The 24,191-nt window shown below is 41.9% G+C and overlaps 1 protein-coding gene across 3 annotated transcripts; it reads left to right on the top strand.

Moving 5' to 3' along the window:
* The first annotated feature begins 4,130 nt into the window (after positions 1 to 4,130).
* Positions 4,131 to 22,773, top strand: LOC119789935 (phosphatidylinositol 4-phosphate 5-kinase-like protein 1). Of its 3 annotated transcripts, none has more exons than XM_038295139.1 (10): positions 4,131 to 4,287; positions 14,675 to 14,854; positions 14,944 to 14,994; positions 15,095 to 15,249; positions 18,966 to 19,090; positions 20,008 to 20,042; positions 20,115 to 20,170; positions 20,245 to 20,357; positions 20,614 to 20,776; positions 22,087 to 22,773. In XM_038295139.1, exons 2-10 carry the CDS (start codon positions 14,675 to 14,677, stop codon positions 22,475 to 22,477), a joined length of 1,269 nt encoding a protein of 422 aa, XP_038151067.1. In that variant the 5' UTR covers positions 4,131 to 4,287; the 3' UTR covers positions 22,478 to 22,773. The 3 variants fall into 3 exon arrangements, with proteins under 3 accessions (XP_038151067.1, XP_038151068.1, XP_038151066.1); XM_038295140.1 differs by lacking the exon at positions 4,131 to 4,287 and adding an exon at positions 4,508 to 4,590; XM_038295138.1 differs by lacking the exon at positions 4,131 to 4,287 and adding an exon at positions 5,874 to 5,976.
* Positions 22,774 to 24,191: the final 1,418 nt, after the last annotated feature.

The raw sequence follows: 24,191 nt of genomic DNA, 5'->3' as shown, positions 1-24,191 counted from the left end.
GCCTTCAAGTGAAACAGACTGAGTGAAAACCTTTATAGTGAGTAAATAGGATAGATTAATATATAATTAAAAGAGAAATCTAAATTTTCCAACAACAGTATCAAAGAGGGAGACCACCACTTAGTTAAGGGGGAGGCGGTAAGTTGTTTCTAGCCTAAACTAGTCCGTTATCAACATTAGGCTCAATCTCCTCTGACTCCAAGTCCTTAAACACAGTCAGTAGGATAAGACTTAAAACTGTGTCAAAGGGCAGCGTGGAGCTCTTAAGACAATATGGATAACGCAAAGCATCTTCGGAAAAAACAGGATTAAAATAATAGTATATAAAAAAAAAAATCACCACTCTCCTGCTGCAACATGAACAAAAATGGGTTTAAAACTGATGGAAATATTGTCTGTCACAGCAGTTTTATATTAATTTAACTAATTTCAATGATATAAAAGACTCTAAACTTTTTCTCTACATATTTTTGTTTCTATGCGTCTAAAACTACAGAATAATGTGTCTGATTTCAGACCAGATGTCTCATTTCCATGAAATAAGGATTTTATCCTTAGATTTGAACCCTTTGGTCTTTATTAGGTTTAAAGGGCTAATACTGCGGATGGTGTTTTCCCTCGTCTGGTTGGTTTTAGTTTTACTTCCCGTTCATGAAAAACTCTCCTTTCATTGTATTTGTAGTGAATCTTTTCAGAAAGTTTATGCTAAAATTAAATAAGATCCAACAAAACCTTTCTTTTAATTTTCTTGTAAATAGAAAAACGTCTGAAATTAGTTTCTTTGCACTAATTGTGAGTCTTCCAGTAGAAGTCAATTTCAGACACACAGAGGTTTCCTTCCAGCACCTCCTCTTTAGAAGCTCCTATCTGCATGAACAAGATGCGACTTTGGAAGGTCTGCATCTCTCAGCTGTTACTACAAACTGTTCTACTGTTCAACACTTCAGGAAAGTGGAAAACAGATGCATAAACCGATTGCTTTGCGAAACCTTTGATTCTGCTGGTGACTTTATGCTATTTTAATGATAGAATTATAATTATAACCTTTATTTTTTATTGTAATTGTACATGAAAACCACATTGGTTCTCTGCATTTAGCCTCTGCATCAGTAAGCAGCTTGGAGCCCCTGGGCAGGGAGCATTGTGGGCTTAGGGTCTTACTCAGGGACCCAGAGGTTGAACCAGGGGTCTAAGGGCCTCTCTAGTACACTCCCTGATTGCTAACATTAGCACCCTGCACCTCAGCCTGTGACCTTGGTGTTATCAGCACCAGAAAAGCATAAACCAGTCAAATAGCTACAAATTTGTTTAAAAAAAAGCTGTAACTCTCAGCCTGGTATTCCTCAGTCCAGTTGTTGGAACCACTTTTTTGTTGGCCTGTAGTCCTTTTGAACTTCATCATGCAGAAGCGTTGCAGAGAAAGTTTTCTGATTAAATAATATCTATCTCCTAAATCATCTAATACTGATCCTCAAGGACCCATGTTTACGTGTTTCCTTGCTGCCACACACACATTTCTAATATGAATGAATGCAGCACTTGATGGCTGATGAGGAGGTCATGTCATCACTTGAATCAGTTCTTTTGTGACAGAGAAAAATCTAAAACATGCAGGGCTTTGGTCCCTGAGAATCAGGATTAGGAACCACTGATCTATGAGGCTTTGATTCACTGCATAGATGCAGCTGCTGCACCCTCAGCAGATCTTAATGATTTTGTAGAGCTGAAGCTATCCTGAAGTTTGCACAGTGTTGGTAATTTAAGAGCTTTAAGATTTTTATTTGCTGGTCAATTGTAAATATAAAAAAAAAAAACAGCTTGGAGGAGAAAAAAAGTTTTCATAAAAATCTGGAAAGAAAAGGCAGTTCTTGGAAACAGGCTTTGTGAAAGAAAAAGGAAGAGTCAAAGAAAGCGAAACACAGAGGAAAATGAAACTCTTGCATCACATTGCAAAGAGGAGTTTAGAGAAGTCGTCCGCTATAAAACAGGAGCATGAGAGTGTCAGCAGTCCAGACTACAATCAGACACCAAGGAGGACTGAACCTGAAGCCTTCTGAAGCCACAACATGAAGTCTGCTCTCCTTGGTTTCCTTGCCTGCCTGCTTCTCCTCTCTGCACAAGGTACTGTGGAAACCTGCTGGGTGGGATGCCTTTGGGTCGTGTTAGACCAGCTGAGTGTGTGAGATGATAAACAGAAGAGCTTGGAGAGAAGAAATGTTCTGCTTTGGGTTCCTTTTATCTGACAGGTCTGTGCTTCTTCTTTCCACAGGACAACCAGCCTACAGGTCGAACAAATGCAAGTGTTCCCACAGCCTCCTGAGCAGGGTCAAACTGCGGAGCATCCAGAAGGAACCAGTGGTTTACCAGCCCAGTACCTTCTGCCCACAATATGAGATCATGTAGGTCTACATCTCAGCTTCTGAGTGATACAAAGCTGACATCCACTCTGCAGTTTTCCTCTGTCGGTCTCTAATAGGCTCCTTCTGTGCTGTTTTTCTTCCTCTAGTGTTAAAGTGGCAGACAAGGAGAAATGTCTGGATCCAAAGTCACACATTGGACAGCTTATTCTGAACCGACACAAAAACAAGTAAGATCAGCTGAGAGGCTCCATCTTTGAGGAGTTTCTGTGCTCTGATATTGTGACTGTTTGGGAAATCTCTGCTGTCATTCTGACCGTCTGTGGTGTTGGTTTAGGCTCAGGAAGACTGAAGCTGTGCAGACGACAACGGCTCCGGCTCAGAGCTCCACGACGAAGCAGGCGACATCCAGACAGTAGATCTCTGAGCTCAGAGCTGACAGCAGGGTCCTCCATCTCTGCTCCTCTGGTTCACAACAAAACACTGTAAATACGATGAGCTGCTAGAAATGAGCCATGATGGCCAGTTTCCTGCTATTTTATATTGTTTTATACTTTATTTTGAAAGTAATGTTTTTATGTACAGCTCTAAGTAATAGTTTTCTACTATGGAAAATGAAGAAATTTTTTCCTGACTTCATGTGTCGACTTGTTTTAATTGATCATGGGGAGTGGCGGCCTCATGGTTAGGGCATAGAGTTTGAAATCCTGAGGTTGTGAGTTCGAAACCCACTTCCACAGACTGCCACTCTGGCTCTTTGAGCAAGACCCTTTACCCCCGATTGCTCCCCGGGCGCCCACTGCTCCCCAAGGGGATTGGTTATATTTAGAGGTAAATATCTCCAGTCAGTGTGAGATCAATAAAGTTCAGTTAATATTATTATCATGCTAACATTTGGAGGCTATTCTAGCCAGACGAATGGTAGCCCACTCCCGTCCAACTCCCAGCAGAATCACCTCCAACTTCCAACCACTGGCCTTCTCCTGGGCATGATCTTTTCACTGAATTACAGGGTCTGACCTGGAGATGACACTTTTCTTTAGATCTTAATGTCCACTAATCATGACAGCAAGAATATTTAAGTACAAACATGTATGTTTAAATAGGAATTGTAGAGGACCAGCCAAGGACCAGCGAAGGGCCCATTAAGGAAAGTGGGGAAATTTTGAATGGCTACTATTGTATGTGATTAATAAAAGATCATCAAGGTAACTGTAAACTAACCCAAGGGTTTTGATGAATGCCTTAGATACCCCCCACCCCCCCACCCCTGTCTACAGATCTCTGGTTACAACAGCTTCATTCAGCAGACTGGGCGCTCTGTCCTCTAAGCTTTGCTCACAAGGGTCACAATAGAGCAGCTTTTTGTGGAAAGCTGGCTTCAAACCATGTGGAAAAGTAAAGAGGAGAGAAGAAAAACTTTTTGAATTCTATTGTGGATTTAATAATTAGTTAATTAAAAGTAGGAGTAATATGGCCTCTTCTTTCAGTTCTCTACCTGCAGAACATTGGATCTGCTAAACTATTAATGGATATTTTGTCGAAATTTTACAATTCAATTTGAAGTACTGAACGCATTGACTAGTTCCCTGCAACATCCTCTGTATATTTCTACTCAAAACCATTATGAACTGGTGGAAAAAGTCCTAGAAGGCTGTTTTCAGTGAAAATAACAGACATGCCTTGGTGGAAGCTAACCCAGTCCACAATGCCTTCCAGCTACAGTCCAACTCCTCCTGCTCTACAATCCAGGTCTCTTCCCTTCCTTCTTTAAACACACCTTTATTTTGAATGGGGCGCACCCTTCAGAGCCGGTTTGACCTGCTAGGGGTGAGCAAATATTTGATAGAGAAAGGCTCCAGTTGCTGAACATTGTTGATAGAGACGTTAGCTGTTCAGGTGCTGCGTTTAAACACAGATTCAGAGAAAGGTAAGACCAAACAGCCAGGATTTTATCTAGAGCATTGTCTGTGTAATATGTATACATGTATCATGCATCTGCTTTCTACACTAATAAATGGATCCCGTTCAGGATGTTCTATGTAGTCTTAAAAAAATCTATCTTTTCTTGTACCAAAGCTAATGAAGAACTATCTTTATGTGTTTCTTCTAATCCATTTGCGGTAAGTTTCTGTCCCTTTCTCCCAGTCTGTTCTAATTCAGCTCATTCAGGGAGGAGCCGTCTCAGTCAGAAAATTTTTTCATTAAACAGCAGTTTACCTGTTGTTGCCAGGTATGTGAGACTGTTAGTGTGAGTCTTTCTGTCATGTCTGGACATACCCGTTCTTCTTGGTGTCTTTGTCAAGTTCCCCTTTGACAGAACAGCAGGATTTCATCCTGAAAAATCTCTGTCTGCACATATAGATCCATCAGGCTCTTTAAATCGGAGGTCTTAAACAGGGGCTCCGCGACCGCTAGGGGGTCCACAGAGGTACTACATGGGGGTCGCGAAAGTTTTGGTTGATTAGACTTTTTTTTTTATATTCCCCCCCCTGCAATTTTTTCCACTAATTGAAATATCTTTACATAAACATTAAAATGAAATCAACACACTGTAGTAAACAGATAAATGGAGGCAGAAGATGTCTTTCAGTCATCAATGCACACATTAAGCGACACACAGGAGCTCTTTCAAATTGGGCGCCTTTTCATTCACAACACCTGTCCCATCAACCAGGAATCCTAGGGAGAAATTACTTTTGTTACATGACTCCATCTGTAATAGATTGACTGTAGCACCAGTTTGATATAACACAATTTCAAACAATATATATAATTAGGGGTCCCCGCTCCATCTCGTTATCAGTTTGGAGGTCCTTGGCCTGGAAAATGTTGAAGATCCCTGCTTTAAATACATTTGATGTCACTAAACTTAACCAACTCATAGGTTATCAGATCTGCCCTTAGAAAAAAAAGGGAAAATTTTAATCAGGTTATTAAATCTAGTAAAGATCAGAGGGAAAGATGAGTGGATCCTGGCCGCATAACACAGAGAACCCTTTGCAGCTGAGTTGGCCCCCTCAGGTGCACCTCAATGTGTTCCAGGATACGCTAGCTGAAAAGCGCCATAATCAGCAGAGGGAAAGGCCTCGGCTGGGCCGTCCATCTCAGCACGAGTGCCCATATCACCAGGAAGGGAAATTTCTGAGGCCTGTGGTGGAGCAGCTCAAAGCCTTACTCAAGGTTTCAGTCACCAATTCTGTTCCCCAAGAGGCATCCAGGGAATTGGAGGAGGGGACCTGGAGGAGGATAGAATCTCTGTGAGGGCCTCCTATTCAGAGTTCCAGTCCCTGGGGGAGCAAGGAGATCTCTTCCCTGACCCTCGTGGGCAGGAGTTGGAACCCCCAGAGTTTGGAAGGTCAGGATGGTTTGGGAAATTCTCTCAGGAGTTCAGTTAGCTCTGACCCAGTGTAGGACCCATGTCAGCTGCAATTATTACGCGATTATTATGGCAGCCTTGGCCAGAGATGGCTTGTATGACACTCAAACATCCCGTACTGCCGGAAATCCCTTTTTCTGCAGGGCCCCAGTGGTGCCTCGTTCAAGGTTCCTCCGTCTCCAGCCATCTTAGAGGAGCTTCAAAGTTGTTGGTCAGATCCTAGGCACCTCTCCCACCATGGTAAGGATGCATGATCTATGCACAACCCTGCAGACTATGTTCTGGACCACATGCCCCCAGTGGACCACTGCATTGCCTCTCTGGTTCTTTCCCCAGTTGAGGCACTGAAGAAAACAGCCAGGCGCCCAGTGTCGGGTGATGGAGGACTTTTTGTGCAAAGCATACACACAGCTCACTTAGCACTCATCGGGAACTTGCTCTCCGTTCTCCTGCTGGCTCAGTCCCAGGTGCTGCAGGCGGGCATGGCAAGGGCAGCATTGGGCAACACTAATGGTGCAGCGCTGCAGGCCTATAGGCTCATGTTGAGGGAGCTGGGTCACCTTTTGTCCAATTGGTGATCACAAGACATATGGTCTATGGACACAAGCCCTGATCTCGGACGACTGTAGGCATAGCTGACATAGGCTGTGAAGTTCCCAGGCTGGTTGTTTGTACCAGATGCATAGATGGCACTGAAACACTGTCTGCAGTCTAGCCCAGTCTAGGCCCCTGAAGCTTAGTGTGGTCTCAGTGGTACCATGGGACCCCCGCTCCACAATGGAAACATGACATACGGGAGCCACAGTGTCATTTTCGGAACATTGCTTCTCCACAGCTTTGGCAGCAGAGCCGAGCGTTGCCTGGAGCTTGGCTGGTTAAAGTGGCTATAGGGGTGGTTCCACCACATCTGCAGGATAAAGGTTTCTATTCCACCTATTTTCTAATTCTGAAAAAAGACGGTTTCCTACGTACTTTGTGTCTATGTCATCCTAGCACTGCATGTCTCCAGCCCATAACATCATCAGCGACCCTTAATGCCCCCACCATGGACAGTGCTCTTTTTTTGCCCTATGGGAAGAGACTTCAGGCAGACCCCAGGCAGACTCTCTGCCTGGGGGGTCCAGGCAGAGAGGACGCTGGCGTTGGCTGTTTGCCGCTTCTCTGCAAATCCGTCAAAATCTGTCCTTTTCTGCAAAATCCATCCTACTGTACCGTATTCTGGGAACTCAGTTACTACAGTAAGAGACAGATTATTTTGTAGTACACACCGAATTTGTTGTGGTACCCTGGACTTACCTGTCACTACGCTGGACACTGCTTGCTAAGTGAATCGTCCTTTTCTCTGGGCTTCAAATCCCCCAATCCTGCTGCTTCCTTTTGTTTCCATCAAACTGGATTATTCCTACGGAGATGTCTAAGTGCTTCATGCCCTCCCTGGATTATCTCTGCACGTCGGCCTGTTAGCCCGTGGCAACTTGTTTGGGTTGGCTACGCTAACAGAGTTAGCCGGAGCAACTCTTCTGTTTACAGAGTCCTATCAGCACCATCAGTCTTCATAAATCTTCCAGTGCCTCCGCCTTCCAGCGGAGGTCTGTGAATGGAACACCACCTCTGTTGAAGCTGTGGATCATCCTTCTGGGTATGGCTTTTTTCCACCGCTGCTCACCTGGATCCTGGCTAACTGTTAGCACCGGCACACCATCACGCCACTTGTTGCCCATCGACACCACGATACAACCACTTCGGATTCTCAACATCAACAGAGCTCCATTGGATCTTCCACGTCGACCCCGTTACATCCACCGGGGATCCGGGCGCCGCCTTGTAATGTCCAAACGCGGTGACCACAGCTCCATCGCATCCTTCTGGTCGGCATCACGTCCTGTCGCGCAACAGGTACGTCACCATCTGCGTCATCTGAGCGCCGCTATGCCTACCTCAGATATGGCTGAGTTGGACCGGCGAACTGGAAGACCTGGAGTGGATTTCAGCGTTCTCCGCTCTCTGCATAAACTGGACTCAAATTCCCACATCACAATGGAACAGCTTAATGTGCAGTCACTGTCAAAGAAATCCGGATTCATCCACGATCACATTCTGGACAAAGAAATAGACATTCTCTGCCTCACAGAGACTTGGCAACAGCCCGGTGTCTACAGCTCCCTGAATGAGGCCTGCCCACAAGGGTACTCATACCTGGACAAAGCTCGCATAACTGGGCGGGGTGGGGGCCTTGCTGTTTTATTTCGCAGCTACTTTGCAGTGTCCCTCCTGTCTGTACCCGGTGCTTCCTCCTTTGAAAGCCTTGTTTTTAAATGCAATAATCCTTTCTCTGCTACAGTAGCTGTCATATATCGCCCCCCTAAACCACAACCAACTTTCATTTCTGACATTCATCAGTTCCTAATCTCTCTCTGCACAGCACACTCAAATATTCTTGTAATTGGTGATCTCAATATACACATGGACTCACACACTTCCCGTCTAGCTGCCGAATTCAAACAGGTTTTGGACTGTCTAAATCTTCAACAGCTGACAGATGGCCCCACCCACAGCAAAGGGCATACTCTGGACCTTGTTATAACTGACTCCCTTCCACTCACCAGCATCAACATATACGATGTTGGTGTCTCAGATCACCTGGCAGTTACATTTAGACTCCCAATAACCTTTTTCACCAAACCAAAACGCCATATCACTTTCAGAAACATCAAAAACATTGATTCCTCATCCTTCAGCTCACATCTTCAGCATCTTTCCCCCTCTCCACTCATCAGCCAGTGACTTAATGGACTTCTACAACACAAGCCTCAACTCCATCCTGGATACTCATGCTCCTGTAATAACCCGGACTGTCACATTCACACGTTCCGCTCCTTGGTTCACCAAAGAGCTAAGGCAAATGAAGAAGTCTGGCCGTGTCCTGGAGCGGGCATATAAAACATCTGGCCAGACGGTGCATAAATTGGCCTACCGGGAACATCGCAGAAATTATGCAACAGCCCTCTCCAAGGCCAGGTCCAATTACTACTCCTCGCTCATCAACAATAACCCAGGTAATTCCAGAAAACTCTTTTCCACAATCAGCCATATTCTCAAACCACAGGTCTCCTCATTCTACAACCACACAGATATAAACTGCAACCGGTTTCTGGACTTCTTCATATCAAAAATAGACAGCATCCGCTCTTCACTTTCACCTTCAAACAGCACCACTATTGATACCCCTGAGACATCTCCCACACAACTCCTATCACACTTCTCTCTGCCAACGCAGCAGGAGGTCGAGAACATCATCCGCAAATCTAAATCATCCACCTGCTCTTTAGATCCCCTCCCATCCCCTCTGCTCAAAACTCACCATCAATCCATTAGTCATCTCATAACCAAAATAATAGCCAGTTCGCTGGAAACGGGTACCGTCCCATCTACCCTTAAAACTGCCCTCATTAAACCCCTCCTAAAAAAACCCACCTTGGACCCTGAACCTCTGTCAAACTACAGACCCATTTCAAACCTCCCATTCATCTCCAAACTCCTAGAAAAAGTTGTTTCCACCCAGCTCCACAACCACCTTAAATGCAATAATCTGTATGAAAAATTCCAATCTGGTTTTCGCCCCTCCCACAGCACAGAAACAGCTCTCATCAGAGTCACCAGCGATCTGCTGATGGCCTCTGATTCCGGTTTCACGTCCCTCCTCATTCTTCTTGACCTGTCTGCTGCGTTTGACACAGTAGATCACCACATCCTCCTCCACCGCCTCCAGCATTTCATTGGTCTCTCTGGCACTGCCCTCCACTGGTTTCACTCCTACCTCACTGACAGGACCGAGTACGTGGCCCTGGGGGAGGCAAAATCCAGACCTCACACTGTCACCTGTGGGGTCCCCCAGGGCTCCGTGCTCGGCCCTACCCTGTTCACCATCTACATGCTCCCCCTTAGTTGTGTCGTCGGCAGGCATGGGGTCAACTTCCATTGCTATGCTGACGACACACAACTTTACATTAAAATGACTCCTCCCAGCTCCCCCGCCAACTCTGTCACCCGCCTCAGCTCCTGCCTGGAGGATATAGAGGCGTGGATGAGTCAAAACTTCCTGCAGCTTAATGCCTCAAAAACAGAGGCCATCCAAACTGGTACTCCTCATCAACTCCGTTCCTCTCCTCTCACCTCTGTTTCATTCTGTGGTCATACCATTCCCCTCTCTCCCTCTGTTACAAGCCTTGGGGTCAAGCTTGACCCCCACCTCTCCTTTGACAATCATGTCACCTCCATCTGCAAAACGTCCTTCTTTCACCTCCGTAATATCTCTAAACTCCGTCCCTCCCTATCCCTCCCTGCTGCAGAGAAGCTCGTCCACGCCTTCGTCTCCTCCAGGCTGGATTACTGCAACGCTCTCCTCGTCGGGATCTCTGGCAGGAGCCTTCAGAAGCTCCAGTATGTACAGAACAGCGCTGCCAGGGTCCTGATGAGGGTGAGGAAACACCAGCACATCACTCCCATCCTTCACACTTTACACTGGCTGCCCATTCACGCCCGTATAGAGTACAAGATTCTTCTGCACACCCATCACTGTGTGCACGGTGCGGCCCCCATGTATCTCACTGAACTGCTCACACCACACACCTCTTCCCGGACCCGGTCAGGCCAACAGCACCGTCTGGCCCCACCCAGGACACGGCTAAAAACAATGGGCGTCAGGGCCTTCGAAGCCGCAGCTCCCCGTCTGTGGAATGCCCTCCCAGACCGCCTTAGGGCCCCACAGACGGTGGATTGTTTTAAGAAAGGACTAAAAACTTTCCTTTTTAGAAATTCCTACAATTGTTGATTTTAGATTTTTTTTAATAGGCTACGTATGCCTTTTAATGTATTGATTTTAATGACTGTCTTTTTACTCTGTTTTTAATGTTATGGTCTTTTAAACTTGTTTTGTAGCACTTTGAGATTTGAAATCAAATGTAAAGTGCATGATAAATAAAATTCATTATTATTATTATTATTACTTCACAGCATTCCATGCAGGACCAGCAGCTTTTTCCCCGGTGCCATAAATCAAACTCTGTATCACACTGATAACATCATACTTGCATTAAATGGTGAATATTCAAAATAGAACTCAACAAAAATGTTTTTTACTGCATTTTGCACTCTGTGAATAAAAAATGACAATAAATTTCTTGAAGCCTAAGTCTGAAAACGACCTTTATGCTGGCTGTAATGACAGCCAAAAGGTTCAGTGAGCTCTGTGTACTGGCCATCATTCTTCGTTGGAAGGTTGGTGGTTCTGGAGTGACGTTGTGGCCAAACATTGTCTTTCTTGCCAAGGTTTCCCCCTAGCATACATTGGCTCAGCCATTTAACTGGCAGCCTACTGCCTGCCCCAATTCCAGTGGGATGAATAGAGGTTGGCGAACACACTGTACCTGGTCCGGCATTGCAGCTGTACATTGTGGCTGCAGATGCTATTTGCTGGTCAGAACAGCTGTTTATGTGCCACAGTGGGCCGGAAATGGGGCAGGCTGTTGCATTAGGTTGTGGATGCCATTGCGCTAGCTTAAAGATCTGTAGGGGCAGCTGCCTCCTCCGGTGTTTTGTGCCAGAAGTGTATCTACTAGAGACTGACATTTTTTCGGGAATCCCAGGGGTCACGGGATTCCCGTGGGATGGGAGTCAGTATTAATAACGATCACGTGATTGGTACGGTACAGGATTAAACATTAACGGGAGCAGACGGGAGCAGGAGCAAGCCAATAGTAACTAAAAAAAACTAGGATCAATGCCAAAAAATAAAATAAAATAGAAAGAAAAAAAAAAAAATCCAGTACTGGCACAGCCATTTTGTAGTTTTTTTCCTTGACGCCTACACTATAATGCGAGTCAAAAAAACTACACGACCCAAAAACCAACAGCGCTTCCGCTCGGACTTTTTCACCTGCGCTCAAAAACAACAAGAATGGGAGTGGTGCTGGAGCGGGAGTCATTCTGATTGGGAGCGGGATGGGAGTGAGAGTAATTTCACCAGGAGTGGGATGGGACAGGATTTAGATTTCTACTCTGGCCCGGGATCGGGACGGGACACAATTTTTTTCTGTGAGAGTGGGACGGGACAGTACTAGGACTAACTAAAACTGAAGCCTGCTTCCCTAAGTTTAGACCGCCCACAAGCTCCTGATTGGCCCATCGTCTTTTGTTGTAGAATTAGCTGCCATCGCTGTCACTCCTGAGAAGCTTGCTTTACATTAGCTAATGAATCGGGTCTGTGATTGGATGGTGAAACATGCTGAAGTTAATAATATTAAAAGATACTCGTATTCCCCCCCCACTTCTGAAATGAAAATTTCGTCCATGCCACAAAGAAACCACAACTCTGCTTTGAGAACTCATCCTACTTTACAACTTGGCAACAATTAACGCCTTAATAAAATTTATAACCTACTAATATCTGCCCTGAGTTTCTCACATTTGTGGAATGTCATTCAAATTTCTAAAACAGTGGTGTCAAAAATTCATTCCTAAGGGCTGCTATCTGCCTTGTTGAAATTGCATTTCAAGAAAGAAAAACAGCAACAGCAGATTATAAAGCTAAGCTGAGCCAAAAGGATCAAGTAACTAGCAGCTTTCTAGAAAAGTAGTGGAGTAGAAAGTACAATATTTAACTTTGAAAGGCAGTGGAGTGAAGGTTATAAGCTACCCTCCAGAAAATTACTCAAGTAAAGACACTCAAAGAAAAACAAAAGTAGTTAAGCACAGTATGCACTGAATGTAACACAAGTGATGCAAATATTTGATCTAATTTAACTTAATCGACTATGGTGTTTTTGTTTTCCTTTTTTTTTTTACGATGATTGAAAACTCTATTATGAGAAAATAATTTTTTATACAAATGTTTAATAGTTTATGATTTAAAGGCTAAAAACAGCCAGTCTTACACAAATACATTTTTGCAAAAGGGAAAATGTCTTTCAGTGACCCGTCAGTCCCTCCTTACACAGTTAGTTCAGTTTTAAATTCCCAACGTTTTTCATGTTTTGATCTTTATATGGGCCTATCAAGTCACATTTAATAAAAATGTTTTAGAAGAATTATATATCATGATAAATAAAAAGAAATTTTTTTTTAATCTCTTTTCCCCCTTATTTTTCTCCTATTTCTTAGGCCCCCTGGTGGGTACAACTTTGGAAACCACTGTGCTTGCTAAAGAAAACGAGAGTCTTATTTCAGCCAATCAGAGAAAAGTTCTTGCTTTTCAGTGGGATGACTTCAAATTTTTTTTGATCCACTGATCCGGGGCGACAGTGGCATTGGATGTAGGAGTTTGCCCTGAAATCGAAGGATTGACGGTTCAAGCCCCGGCTCTGACTTTCAGTGTTGTTGTGTCCTTGGGCAAGACACTTCACCTGCATTGTCTACTGATGGTGGTCAGAGGGCCCGGTGGCGCCAGTGTACGGCAGCCCCGCTTCTGTCAGTGAGCCCCAGGGCAGCTGTGGCTACAATGTATCTTGCCACCATCAGTGTGTGCATGAATGGGTGAATGACTGAATGTAGTGTAAAGCGCTTTGGTCAAGTCTCCTGACTTGAATAAAGGCGCTATATAAGTACAGGCCATTTACCATTTAAACATGAACCCTACCTGCCAAGGTATGATTTGCATCAAAAACAATTTAACACAACATTGACAGGATAAAAACAGCTCCACACACATTCTGCTGGAGGTTTCTTCCTCTTTAAAGGTTTTCCTCTCCACTGCATGCTCAGTGTGAGGTATGGCTGCAGAGTCAATCACAAAATGCAAGTTACTGTATACTATCTCTACCTGCATCCAGGAGGAGTTAATCCTGCAAAGTCCATGACTGGAGGCAATGAGATGTTTGTTCTTAGATAGAATACCTTTGATCAATCTGTCTGGATGATCTGAGAAAAAATACTCTGTATGTATATGTATTTAATGAGATTAACAAGAAAATTATGGGGTTGTAATAATCAAGGGTTGCAACAATTCATCCCTGTACTATGACTGGCTGCATGGCAAATGAATTATTTGAATTAGAATATAAAGAAAGATATGAAGTTTTTATTGGAGGATTGTTTAGACCTCTTCTTTCTAAACTACAAAAGTGATTGTTCATTTATTCAATTCTTTAGAAAATAGAGGGATGAAAACAACCTCTACTGACACCAGCTAATACACCTGTTTAATGGAGACCACTATCCAATAAAATATGATTATTGATTCTCAGTTATTATTAAGTGGGAACAAATAGTTGTGTTGTTTGAGTTCTTTTTGTAGTTTTGTTTGGACATTTACATGCATTATTGTAAAGCAGAAGGACTGGCCATCCTGCCGGTGGAAAGAAAGTGTAAACATTAACTTCTCCTTTAGTTTATCAAGATAAGGTAAGGTAAGGTAAGTTAACATACCTGGTTTGGCTGCTCAGCAGGGTGTGGCAGAAGTGCTCCAGGTGCTGTTTAAATTCTCTTGGACCAAACCAAAATAATCAGGAGGGTAGTTTTGGATGAGTTGTGTTAAATTTAATGGGGTTTTTGTGATTGACTTTAGATTTGTTTAATTGCTTTGATTTGTATGTATGTAAATATCTAATCGGTGCATAGTTTATTGTTGTTGTGTAGGTTTGCATGAATAGTAATTTTGTTTCTTTTTCTTGATAATGCCTTTTCGTAGTTCCTTACTTCATGTCACCTGAATTGAGCTTGAGTTGGTGTTTACAAGCTGAAGTCAATTAAGCCACCCAAATGTCAGCTTAGTCTTGCCTCTCAATTAAATATTTGGCCTCCGCTGGTCAAGCTGACAACCTGTTATAGTTTATTCTTTAGGTAGAAGAGACTTGGATTGGATCTGCCGGTTTCACAGCTTTCTGGTGTAGCCCACCACCCATCAGTCCACCCTTACAGTCATGTTTGCACACTGTCGTCACAGATGGCAGGGGACGACTCCGCAGGCAGACCCAGAGCTGCCCGGCGAGCGCGATGGTGGCAGCTCAGTCAGAGGTGGAGGATGGTGGGAGTTTTTGAAATCGACAGCAAACATGAGTTCTACTCTCTGACCTCCATGATGAAGGAAGGCCTGCAGGCCTGCATCCAGAACACAGAGGAGCAGGTAAGAAGCATGAGTACTGAATTATTGGAATCACACTCTAGTCATCATGTCATCGTGTCAGTCATGAACATTAAAGCTTTTTTGCACAGGATTCACTCACAGATGCACATTTCAAGACTGAGGACGTTCAACAATGTAAGGTAGGAGATCATTCTAACTTAAAGGTTCAGCATTTAGTTGGATTCTACATCCAAATGATTTTGGAGGAAAAAACAAAATGAAAATCAGTTTTTCCACCAGGGGTTTGAGATGCATGCGTTTGCAGCAACGGTGTTCTCTGCACTGAGGCGTTCACTGGACATTAGTGAGCAGGAATTTCTGGACTCCCTCTGCTCCGACGCCAACTACCTTCAGTTTATAAGTAACTCCAAAAGCAAGGCGGATTTCTTCCTCACGTAAGTAGCATCTACATCTTCACTTATTGGTACAGATTAAAGCTTCCTTTATTTGTTGTTTCTCTCTTCTTGACCTGCCACCTGCTGGGTCTGTTAAACAAAACATTTCCTTCTTCTACTAATTCTATGTGTTCCTTCTCCTCATGCACTTTTTTAGGCAAGGCAAGGAAAGGCAAATTTATTTGTATAGCACAATTCAGTACAAAGACAATGCAAAGTGCTTTACATGATTATAATACAGGAAGATAAAACAGAATCAAAGCAAGTAGGGAAAAATAAAACATAAATAAAATAAAAAATGCAGAAACAAAAAAAGAATATTAAAAACAGTTGGATTAAAGAAAACATGTTTTTGTTGAATTGTTTAACTAGAACAGTCGAAGGCAATCCTAAACAAATGTGTTTTAGTCTTGATTTAAAGGAACTCAGGCTTTCCGCACTTTTACAGTTTTCTGGAAGTTTTTTCCAGATAAGTGGAGCATAGGAACTAAATGCTGCTTCTCCATGCTTAGTTCTGGTTCTAGGTGCAGAGCAGGCTGGAGCCAGAAGACCTGAGTGGTCTGGAGGGTTGATACACTGATAGCAAGTCTGTGATGTATTTAGGTGCTAAGCCATTCAGAGATTTATAGACTAACAGAAGGATTTTAAAGTCTATTCTCTGAGATACAGGGAGCCAGTGTAAAGACTTTAGAACTGGGGTGATGTGCTCTACTTTCTTAGTCTTAGTGAGGACACGGGCAGCAGCGTTCTGGATCAGCTGCAGCTGTCTGATCCACTTTTTAGGCAGACCTGTGAAAACACCGTTGCAGTAATCAATTCGACTAAAAATAAACGCATGGATTAGTTTTTCCAGATCATGCTGAGACATTAGTCCTTTAATCCTGGAAATTGATTTTTTAAGATGTTAAAGATGTTAAGATTTTCTTTAATGATGTTATTATCATTAAAGAACTGTCCAACTCAGATTAGCCACTTGTTGGAGTAGTCCGGTAATTCTTTCAGCTTATGATTTTATAATAATATATTCCTCCATATTTTTCTGGTTATTGCATTCTTTTAATAAAATAGATAATTAAAACTGCTTTTTGATCAATGCATCTGCAAAGATTTTACAGATGTTATGATATGCAACCAGGGCCAACCCAAGCCTCCATTCAAAAAAAAAAAAGCTGTTATATGTGGATGTGTTGTATATACTGTATATATTCCACGCATGTTTTTCTTCCTTTGGCACCTTCTTCTTCTCCTTTGACTATCTGATCTGATGTAACAAGTAAATTTCTCCACAGTGAGATCAATAAAGTCAATCAGTCAATCAATCTAACTAATTTGGGGGGCCTCTCTTCTGCCAATTATACAGATTCCTGCAATCGAGAGTCAGACGATTGCTAATTCACAAAATTACTATAAACTCATATATAAAACTTTGACAAACATATACAATGGCTTTGATCACTGAAAAACAGATAAAACAGAACATAATTAAATCAAACAATGAAACATCAAGCATTATGAAAATGGAAATAAAATTATTTTTAATTGAGAAATAAATGGAAATTAAATTTAAAGTCAATAATCATTTCCTAAAAACTATGTAAATATCTGTTTCTATATTTAAAACCTCTATTTAAAAACATAATCTACTTTTATCCACACATATGACTTTTTCTGTCTCACTTTTGTTCAATACCGTTTGCAAAGTCACTGATGGCATCACTGTAAGAGATCTGACTGACACTTTCTCACTGATTGTTTGTTCTTCTTACGTTTGAATGAAAAAGTTCTGCCCTGCAGATGCAACAGTCACAGAAGGGGTGCAGCCATCAGCTGAGCAAAGATTTGGTTAGAACTCACATCTCATTGTAAGAGATAAGAGAGAAAATGACTTCATCTGTGCTTTAGGACATCTAGAAGCTTCCATCTCCAGACTCTGATTGTGATGTTAAGCACGGACACAAAACCCCAATATATTTTCAAGATTTTGATCAAACGTCTCTCTGCTTCACTTTAACAGTTTCGCTTTTGTGATCTAGGAACAAAAAAGCAGATTTACCGAGCCAAATGAGAGTCTAACATCTGTGCTGCAAAGCCTCTTCAAGGCACATTAGATCCTGGTTTTGCCATAGTGACCTCATTTTTATTTTTATTCTTTTTTCAGAAAGAGCATATGAAAGCAGATTTTATGTTTTAATTAGCCATGTAATTTCTTTTATGGTTGAAAAAAGATTATTTAATTAAAAATGAATCCGGTAAAGCAGTGGTTTAAGAGAAAAAAGTAACTGCTGGTTTTCCCCTAAAGTTTTACACACATGACAGAAACAAAGGCAATTTTTTTATACATATCTACTTAAAGATTCATACAAACTACATGAGCTGCCAGTCACAGTGTTAACCTTAGGGAATTTAAAATATTAAAATTCAGTTCAATCCTCTTTTAAAATATTTTTTTCCACTAAATAAATAGTTACTTCCACACTTCTTTTGTGGAAGTAATTGCACCATTGTTGGTTCCATCCATCCATCCATCCATCCATCCATCCATCCATCCATCCATCCATCCATCCATCCATCCATCCATCCATCCATCCATCCATCCATCCATCCATCCATCCATCCATCCATCAATATTCTGTAACACTTTATCTCTGCTGGGGTCGTGAGGAGTGCTAGTGACTATCCCCTGCTGTCTATGTGCGAAAGGCATAGTAAAGCCTGGAAAGGTCACCAGTCTATTGCACAGTGTTGGTGCAAAATTAGCATTTTTTTCTATTTATCTAGTGCTGCTGTTTTCAAGAATTAATATTGAGAAGATATTTTGGAAATAAAGAGAAACAAACTAATAAATATTGTATTTCGGCTTATTTCCAGCTGGTGGCACTGTACAATATTAATGCTGAGAGCCTGACAGACCAGACTAGATGACACAGAGATAATTTAACGGTTTTTACCTTTCCTCTGTACATTCAACAAGCATTTTATAGGGTTGGAATCAGGTTAATATTTTCAGAGTCCAACCTCCGTTTCCTTTGGTAGTGAAGGAGTGCTCAGAGCTCTGCTGTTATCATTCAACTCTGCTCCAGATACCTTTTGGAGCCTGGTTAACATTACAGACAAGAATCTTTTACTCCTCGACTCCTCACTTATCAGCCACATAAATGTATGGCAAGCATTTAGAATCAACTGGTTTAACCTGGTGCTATATTTTTATACCGAAAATCAGCTACATTCCGTTATGTTTTAATACATTATACTAAAATCTGTAAACTGTGGAGAGATTGGGACCGGCTATAAAAAAGTTCCAATACAATGATGGTGTATGGCCTAGTGGTACTGTATACCATTGCAAACGGATCCACCGATTTAATGGAGATATTAATGCCTTCCATCTGAGAGAGATTTTAGGAAAAACAACCAAAGTAGCAACTAAAACCCAGAAGAAGAGTCCTGTCATAATGTGAAAGTTGAAGGTACCTTTGAGTCCAACCTTTTGGCATTTTTTGACCATGAGCTGATGATCAGCATCTGCCCTCAGGACTTCTCTGGATCCCATTGTTCTGATGACTGTGAATGTTTTTGGTCACTAATGTTTGTAAAGAAAATATTAAACATAGAATGACATAAGAAAGTAAGAGGAAGAGACAAAAACATTGGTGATCATTTGTTGACAGCTTTTTATATATAAACTCTTAGTTATTTGTGCTTCATGTCATTGATAGAAATGATAAAAGGTTTTTCCTGAAGACCCAGAACGAGCGAGAGATCAGGTTCCTACTGTCTAACCTGCCGGCGTACATGGAGCACCTGGAGAAATACCCTCATTCACTGATGGTGCGGTTTCTGGGTACGAGTACATCTTCACTTTTTCTCTTCATTCAATTCAATTCAGTTCATCTATATAGCACCAATTCGCAATACATGTCATCTCGAGGCACTTTCCAGTTCACCAGATCATACAGTCAATTTGATTCAAAGTTTTCTATCTAAGGAAAACCAGTTGATTGCATCGACTCAAATGCAATCCCTAAGCATGCTTGTAGCAACAGTGGAGAGGAAAAACTCTCTTTTAACAGGATAAAACCTCCAGCAGAAGCAGGCTCTGTGTGAGCGGCCATCTGCTGAGGCTGACTGGGGTTCAAGGAGACAGAAGCAGAGATACAAAAGGCGACTGTAAAAGGCGGCCCCGTCCAGGAAACAAACAGCCAGGCAGACAAGCTTTGAGCCAGCTCCCATGTCAGAGCATGAAGGGAGCACATCAAGCCAGACACAGTCAGAGAAACAGGACTACACTGAAAAACAGGCCCATCTCCAGCATCTATAAACAAAGGTGTTGATGGTAGCAGCACAGCTGATATTTCTCTCCAGGATGGAGTCACAGCCAAACAGCTACAGATCAGATGAAGCTACTATGAGAAAAAGCAGAGAGAGCAGAACGTTAGAGATTGAACTAACACATTCTCTAGAAAGGGGGAATAGAGATAGAATGATGAAATAGGGGTCCCTATGTCTTCCAGAAGTCTAAACCTACAGCAGCATAACTATATCATCTTCACCTTCATAGTAGAACACAGAATGCTCCTGTGTTACTGCTGAACATCAGTTTAGGGTGAAGAATCAGGCTTAATGTCTCCATTAGTCTCATTTTCAGTTAGATGCTGCTTTTGCTTTGCTTTTAGCCATTATACTGTTGTAATTTGTCCTCCATTAAAGCTTAAACTTTCGCCAGAATAATCCTCACATGTTGGTTGTTGTTTTTTTCAGGGGTCCACCAGATTGTTGTTCCAAATCAACTGAAGGTATGGTCTTTTATTAGAATGATGTGTGTCTATGAACCACCGCGATTCTCATTGTATTTGCTTCCTTCCCAGAAGTACTTCATCGTGATGCAGAGTGTATTCTACCCTGATGAAAGGATCAACATAAGGTACAGCCTGCAGCTTTCCCTCGTCATGTCTAAGTGTTGATTCATGCGGTTTCAGGGATGTTTGGGTTTTACAGGTACGACATCAAAGGCTGTGAGGTTGGGAGGTGGACGGACCCTGAGGCAGGAGGAGAGCAAATCATAAAGGTGCTAAAGGACAACAACTTCAGAGGACAGAGCATTGCTTTAGGTGAGTGCTTCTTACTCAGCTTATTTCATCACAAAGTCTGCAAGTTAAACAGAAATCTGAAATGAACTAATTTCATTTTGTTGTGAGATGAAGTTTGATCCTAATGTGAGTCTCTTTATCACATTCAGCTAAATATAAGACAAGCTGCTTAAGAAGCCTGGAAATACTTTAAGCCTCGGATTTATTGTTTGCAGTTGGTGGGCGGGAATGATAACTAAACATATGCAAAGGTGAACTTTGTTTTTGGTGGCTGTAGGACCAGAAAAGTCCTGGTTTGCCAGACAAGTCAAAGCTGATGCAGCTTTTCTCCAAGAGCTGAACGTGCTGGACTACAGCCTCCTGTTGGCCCACCAACCTCTGCATCAGGATGAGCTGGACGGCAAGCATTCCTTCGCCGACCTCATCCTCCGAACCACAAAGTAGGTTTATTGGAATTTGTAAAACCCTTTAAAGGTTAAAAGGAAAGTTTGACCTTTAGTTTCCTCCATTGAGTCATACAGAATCCAGTTACATGTATCCCAGTTTAATCCTAGTTATCAAACAATACAGTGAAGTTCAATTTATTTCATGAGATTAGTTTAAAGTTTGTAAATCAGCTGGAAAACTATTTTAATTTTTTGTACAAAAATAAAATTATCCCCCTCACTGACACTTTCAAACTAACAAACATTAAATATTATCAGCAATCTGTGACTTATTACTAAAAATTTAAAGGGAAGCACAGTATAGTTTCACATGATGGCTTTTCATGAGGACACACAGGGCAATACTGTGTAAATTAAATATAATATGATGGAGAAAGTGTACAGTAAAATAGGTTTTTCATTATGTTGACAGACAGCGAGGGCTAGATCTGGGTCACCTTACCGCCTACAGCTGGAAGCAGATATAAGGAGTTGGGGGTTTGGGCACCAGGGCTTTGTCTTATACAGTAGTAGCCATTCAGAATTTCTCCGCTGTCCTTGATGGGTCCTTGGCTGATCCCCCTATAATTACTTTTTAAACATCAGTATTTGTACTAAAATATTCTTTCTGTCGTAATTTGTGGACATTAAAATCAAAAGAGAAGCGTTATCTCCTGGTCAGACCCTGTAATTCAGTGAAAGGGTGGAGTCAGAGTGAAAAAATATGCAAGAGAGGGTCACTCAAGTGGCTGGAAGTTGGAGGGGATTTTACTGGGAGTTGCAGGGAAGTGCGCCGCCATTCGGATGCTGTTTGACTGGTAAGGGCCATTTTGAATGGCTGCTACTGCATAGGTTTATGGTTCATCAAGTTATGGTGACTAGCAATACTGTAAAAGTGACGTACAAAAGAAATGCATGGCTAAAAAAAACACATCCTCCGTCATGAGCATCATTGTAATTGATTTTAGATCTGGTCACCCTAACTCCAAATAACAAGGAGGTTTTAGTTAGAGAATTTCATTCACATCTGCAGCTAAATGAACACTAGAACTGACCCCCATCAGTCCTCTCAGAGTAGTTCTCGTCCTAACCTCCAAACTTTCCACTCATTAAAACCAAAAAATCATCCATATAGTGAATCCAGCCAACAATCAAAACAAAGCAGCCTGTAACCGAATGGCTGTTAGTCTGTTGTGAAGAAATCCATGAGAATCAGGTTTATCGGGTCAGGGCCACCTGGGTGTGTTGATCAAATCCAATCAGAAACACCTCTTCACCATAACAACCTCTTCCTGGACTGTTTTCTTCTTCTTCACCTCCTGTAGATCTTTGGACCTGGATGACCGTCCCACAGACCCAGATCCCTGCCATGTTCCCTTACTGCACAGTCGGAGTGAAGATGTTCAGGATGGTGCTGGCTGTGGGTCTGAGGGCCCTGAACCGACCCAGGAGACGATGTGTGATGCAGAGCTAAAGGAATTCCACGAACATAATCGAAGACTGTTGCCAAACTTCAAGAATGCGATTCATGTGATAGACGGAGCAGACCGCCGCTACTTTGTGGGCATAGTGGACATTTTCACCGTTTACAGTCTGAGGAAAAGACTGGAGAATCTGTGGAAGAACCTTCGCTTCCCTGGCAGAGATTTTTCTACTGTCAGTCCTGTAAAGTACTCCCAGAGGTTCTGCAGGTGGATCCAGCAGCATACTCAGTGACTCAATGGGACAGATATCATTTGTTTTCTGGTTCCACTTTGTTGACTTGTTGTTTTTATATCCATTTTGGTCCAAATAGTTTTTTGATAATGCTTTTTTAAATCAAATAAAACAGATGAATCTTTATTTTAAATAAAAAATGCTGTATCTGTTCTCAGGTTATCTTTAGATGATGCACTGTAGCCTAAATCTATTAGGTGTGCTGTTATTTCCATAGTAGCGCCAGCAGGGGGCAACATCGCACCAATTTGTCGACTGAGAGAAACTGCTTCAATTAAAATGTTTTTGCTTCAAAATTGATTTGCAATACTCCTTTATCTCCAGAAAAAAAAAAGTGTTTTATTTTCTTCTGGGTGTTGCTTTGAGAAATTGCTTCTGGTGATCGGTTTTAGACATGTAAAGTTTGAAGGCCTCTGTGCTATCACCCTAATCTTTATCTTCATCCACAGGTTCTCTGTCAGGATTTAAGCCTTTGCTCTGAGTGGACCAGTCCAAAATATTAATATTAGAGCCACTCAAAGGAAACATATTGATGTATATCAAACATAGCTTTAATGATTTAGGCCTAATTCTGAATTTTTAGAAATTCATTTCAGTTGAAATGATAAAATTATAAATCCAAACTATGATTTTCAGGAGCTTTCATCTGAAATTTGATCATTGTGGGCAGTTAATTACATATTATGTTGAACAAAACATTTCCTTCTACAGAGTCTATGTTCATACTCGTCACGCTTGATAGGAAGCTCACTTTCACTTCTCCTTTTTATGGTGTTTTCATTATAGAGCTGCACAACACAGATTAGCATCTTGGTGGTACTTTAGTCATGCACCAGGAGCTGTAGACTGGTGAAGATTCTCAATCATCCAAGTCATAGTCATTCCAAAATGGTTCAAAAACAACAATCCAATGGACTTGCTTTCCAAGTTTGAAGATGTTTTGCTTCCCATGCAGTTTTTTTTAATTCAAAATGTCTAGATTAGTGTTGGGTTCGAACTCAACTCTATTCTGACATTTTGAAACAAACTCCAGTAGATTGTTTTTTGTTTTTGTTTTTTTTGTTTGTTTTTTTTTACTTTTTTTGAATGACAGGACTGTAAAGCTTCACCAGGAAAAGAGCCAATCAGCTTCTCTGGAGATGTTAAAACTCCAGAGGTCCTTCCTCTCTGAGAAAGTAGAGGAGGAGTAAAAGCAGCTTTTGTTGGAGATGTTTTTTTTTTCTGTTGATCTCAGGAAATGAGGCCTCTTCTTCTGTAACTGTTTGGTATTTACCCCTCCAGCTTTGTTCATCCTCCAGTTACATCAAGTTCAATCCAGTTCTATTTGTCTTGATATGAAAATACATAAGTATATAAAACAAAGATAGACAGCAGATTATAAATAAAGAAATAATTAAAAAAATCATAAGTCAATTAAAATTTAAGTACCAAGTGAAGAACAAGAAGAGAGCAGCTAATCTAAATATTAATCAGCATCAGCCAGGATTATATAAAACTTGGCTTGTTACGAGTTTTCAAAAGGAAAAATGCTCTGAGAAGGTTCCAAGTTCTCGGTTCAATCCCCACTGCCTCCCACTGGGTCCCTGAGCAAGACCCTTAACCCCACATTTAACCCATCCCCTTGGGGAGCCAAGGGGATGGGTTAAATGCAGAGTGAATGTCCCCACTGTGGGACAATAAAGGGATTTAAATTTCCTTTTTTTATCTGTTGTCC

Source organism: Cyprinodon tularosa, unplaced genomic scaffold (genome assembly GCF_016077235.1).
Source record: "Cyprinodon tularosa strain WSP-4 unplaced genomic scaffold, ASM1607723v1 ctg351, whole genome shotgun sequence".
NCBI classification, from domain to species: domain Eukaryota; kingdom Metazoa; phylum Chordata; class Actinopteri; order Cyprinodontiformes; family Cyprinodontidae; genus Cyprinodon; species Cyprinodon tularosa.
This window is presented reverse-complemented; position numbering and strand designations above follow the sequence as displayed.

Coding starts and splice junctions, on each gene's coding strand:
- LOC119789935 (XM_038295138.1), top strand. Junction 19,091..20,007: donor ACTGATGGTGCGGTTTCTGG/GTACGAGTACAT, acceptor TGTTTTTTTCAG/GGGTCCACCAGATTGTTGTT. Junction 20,358..20,613: donor AGGACAGAGCATTGCTTTAG/GTGAGTGCTTCT, acceptor TGGTGGCTGTAG/GACCAGAAAAGTCCTGGTTT.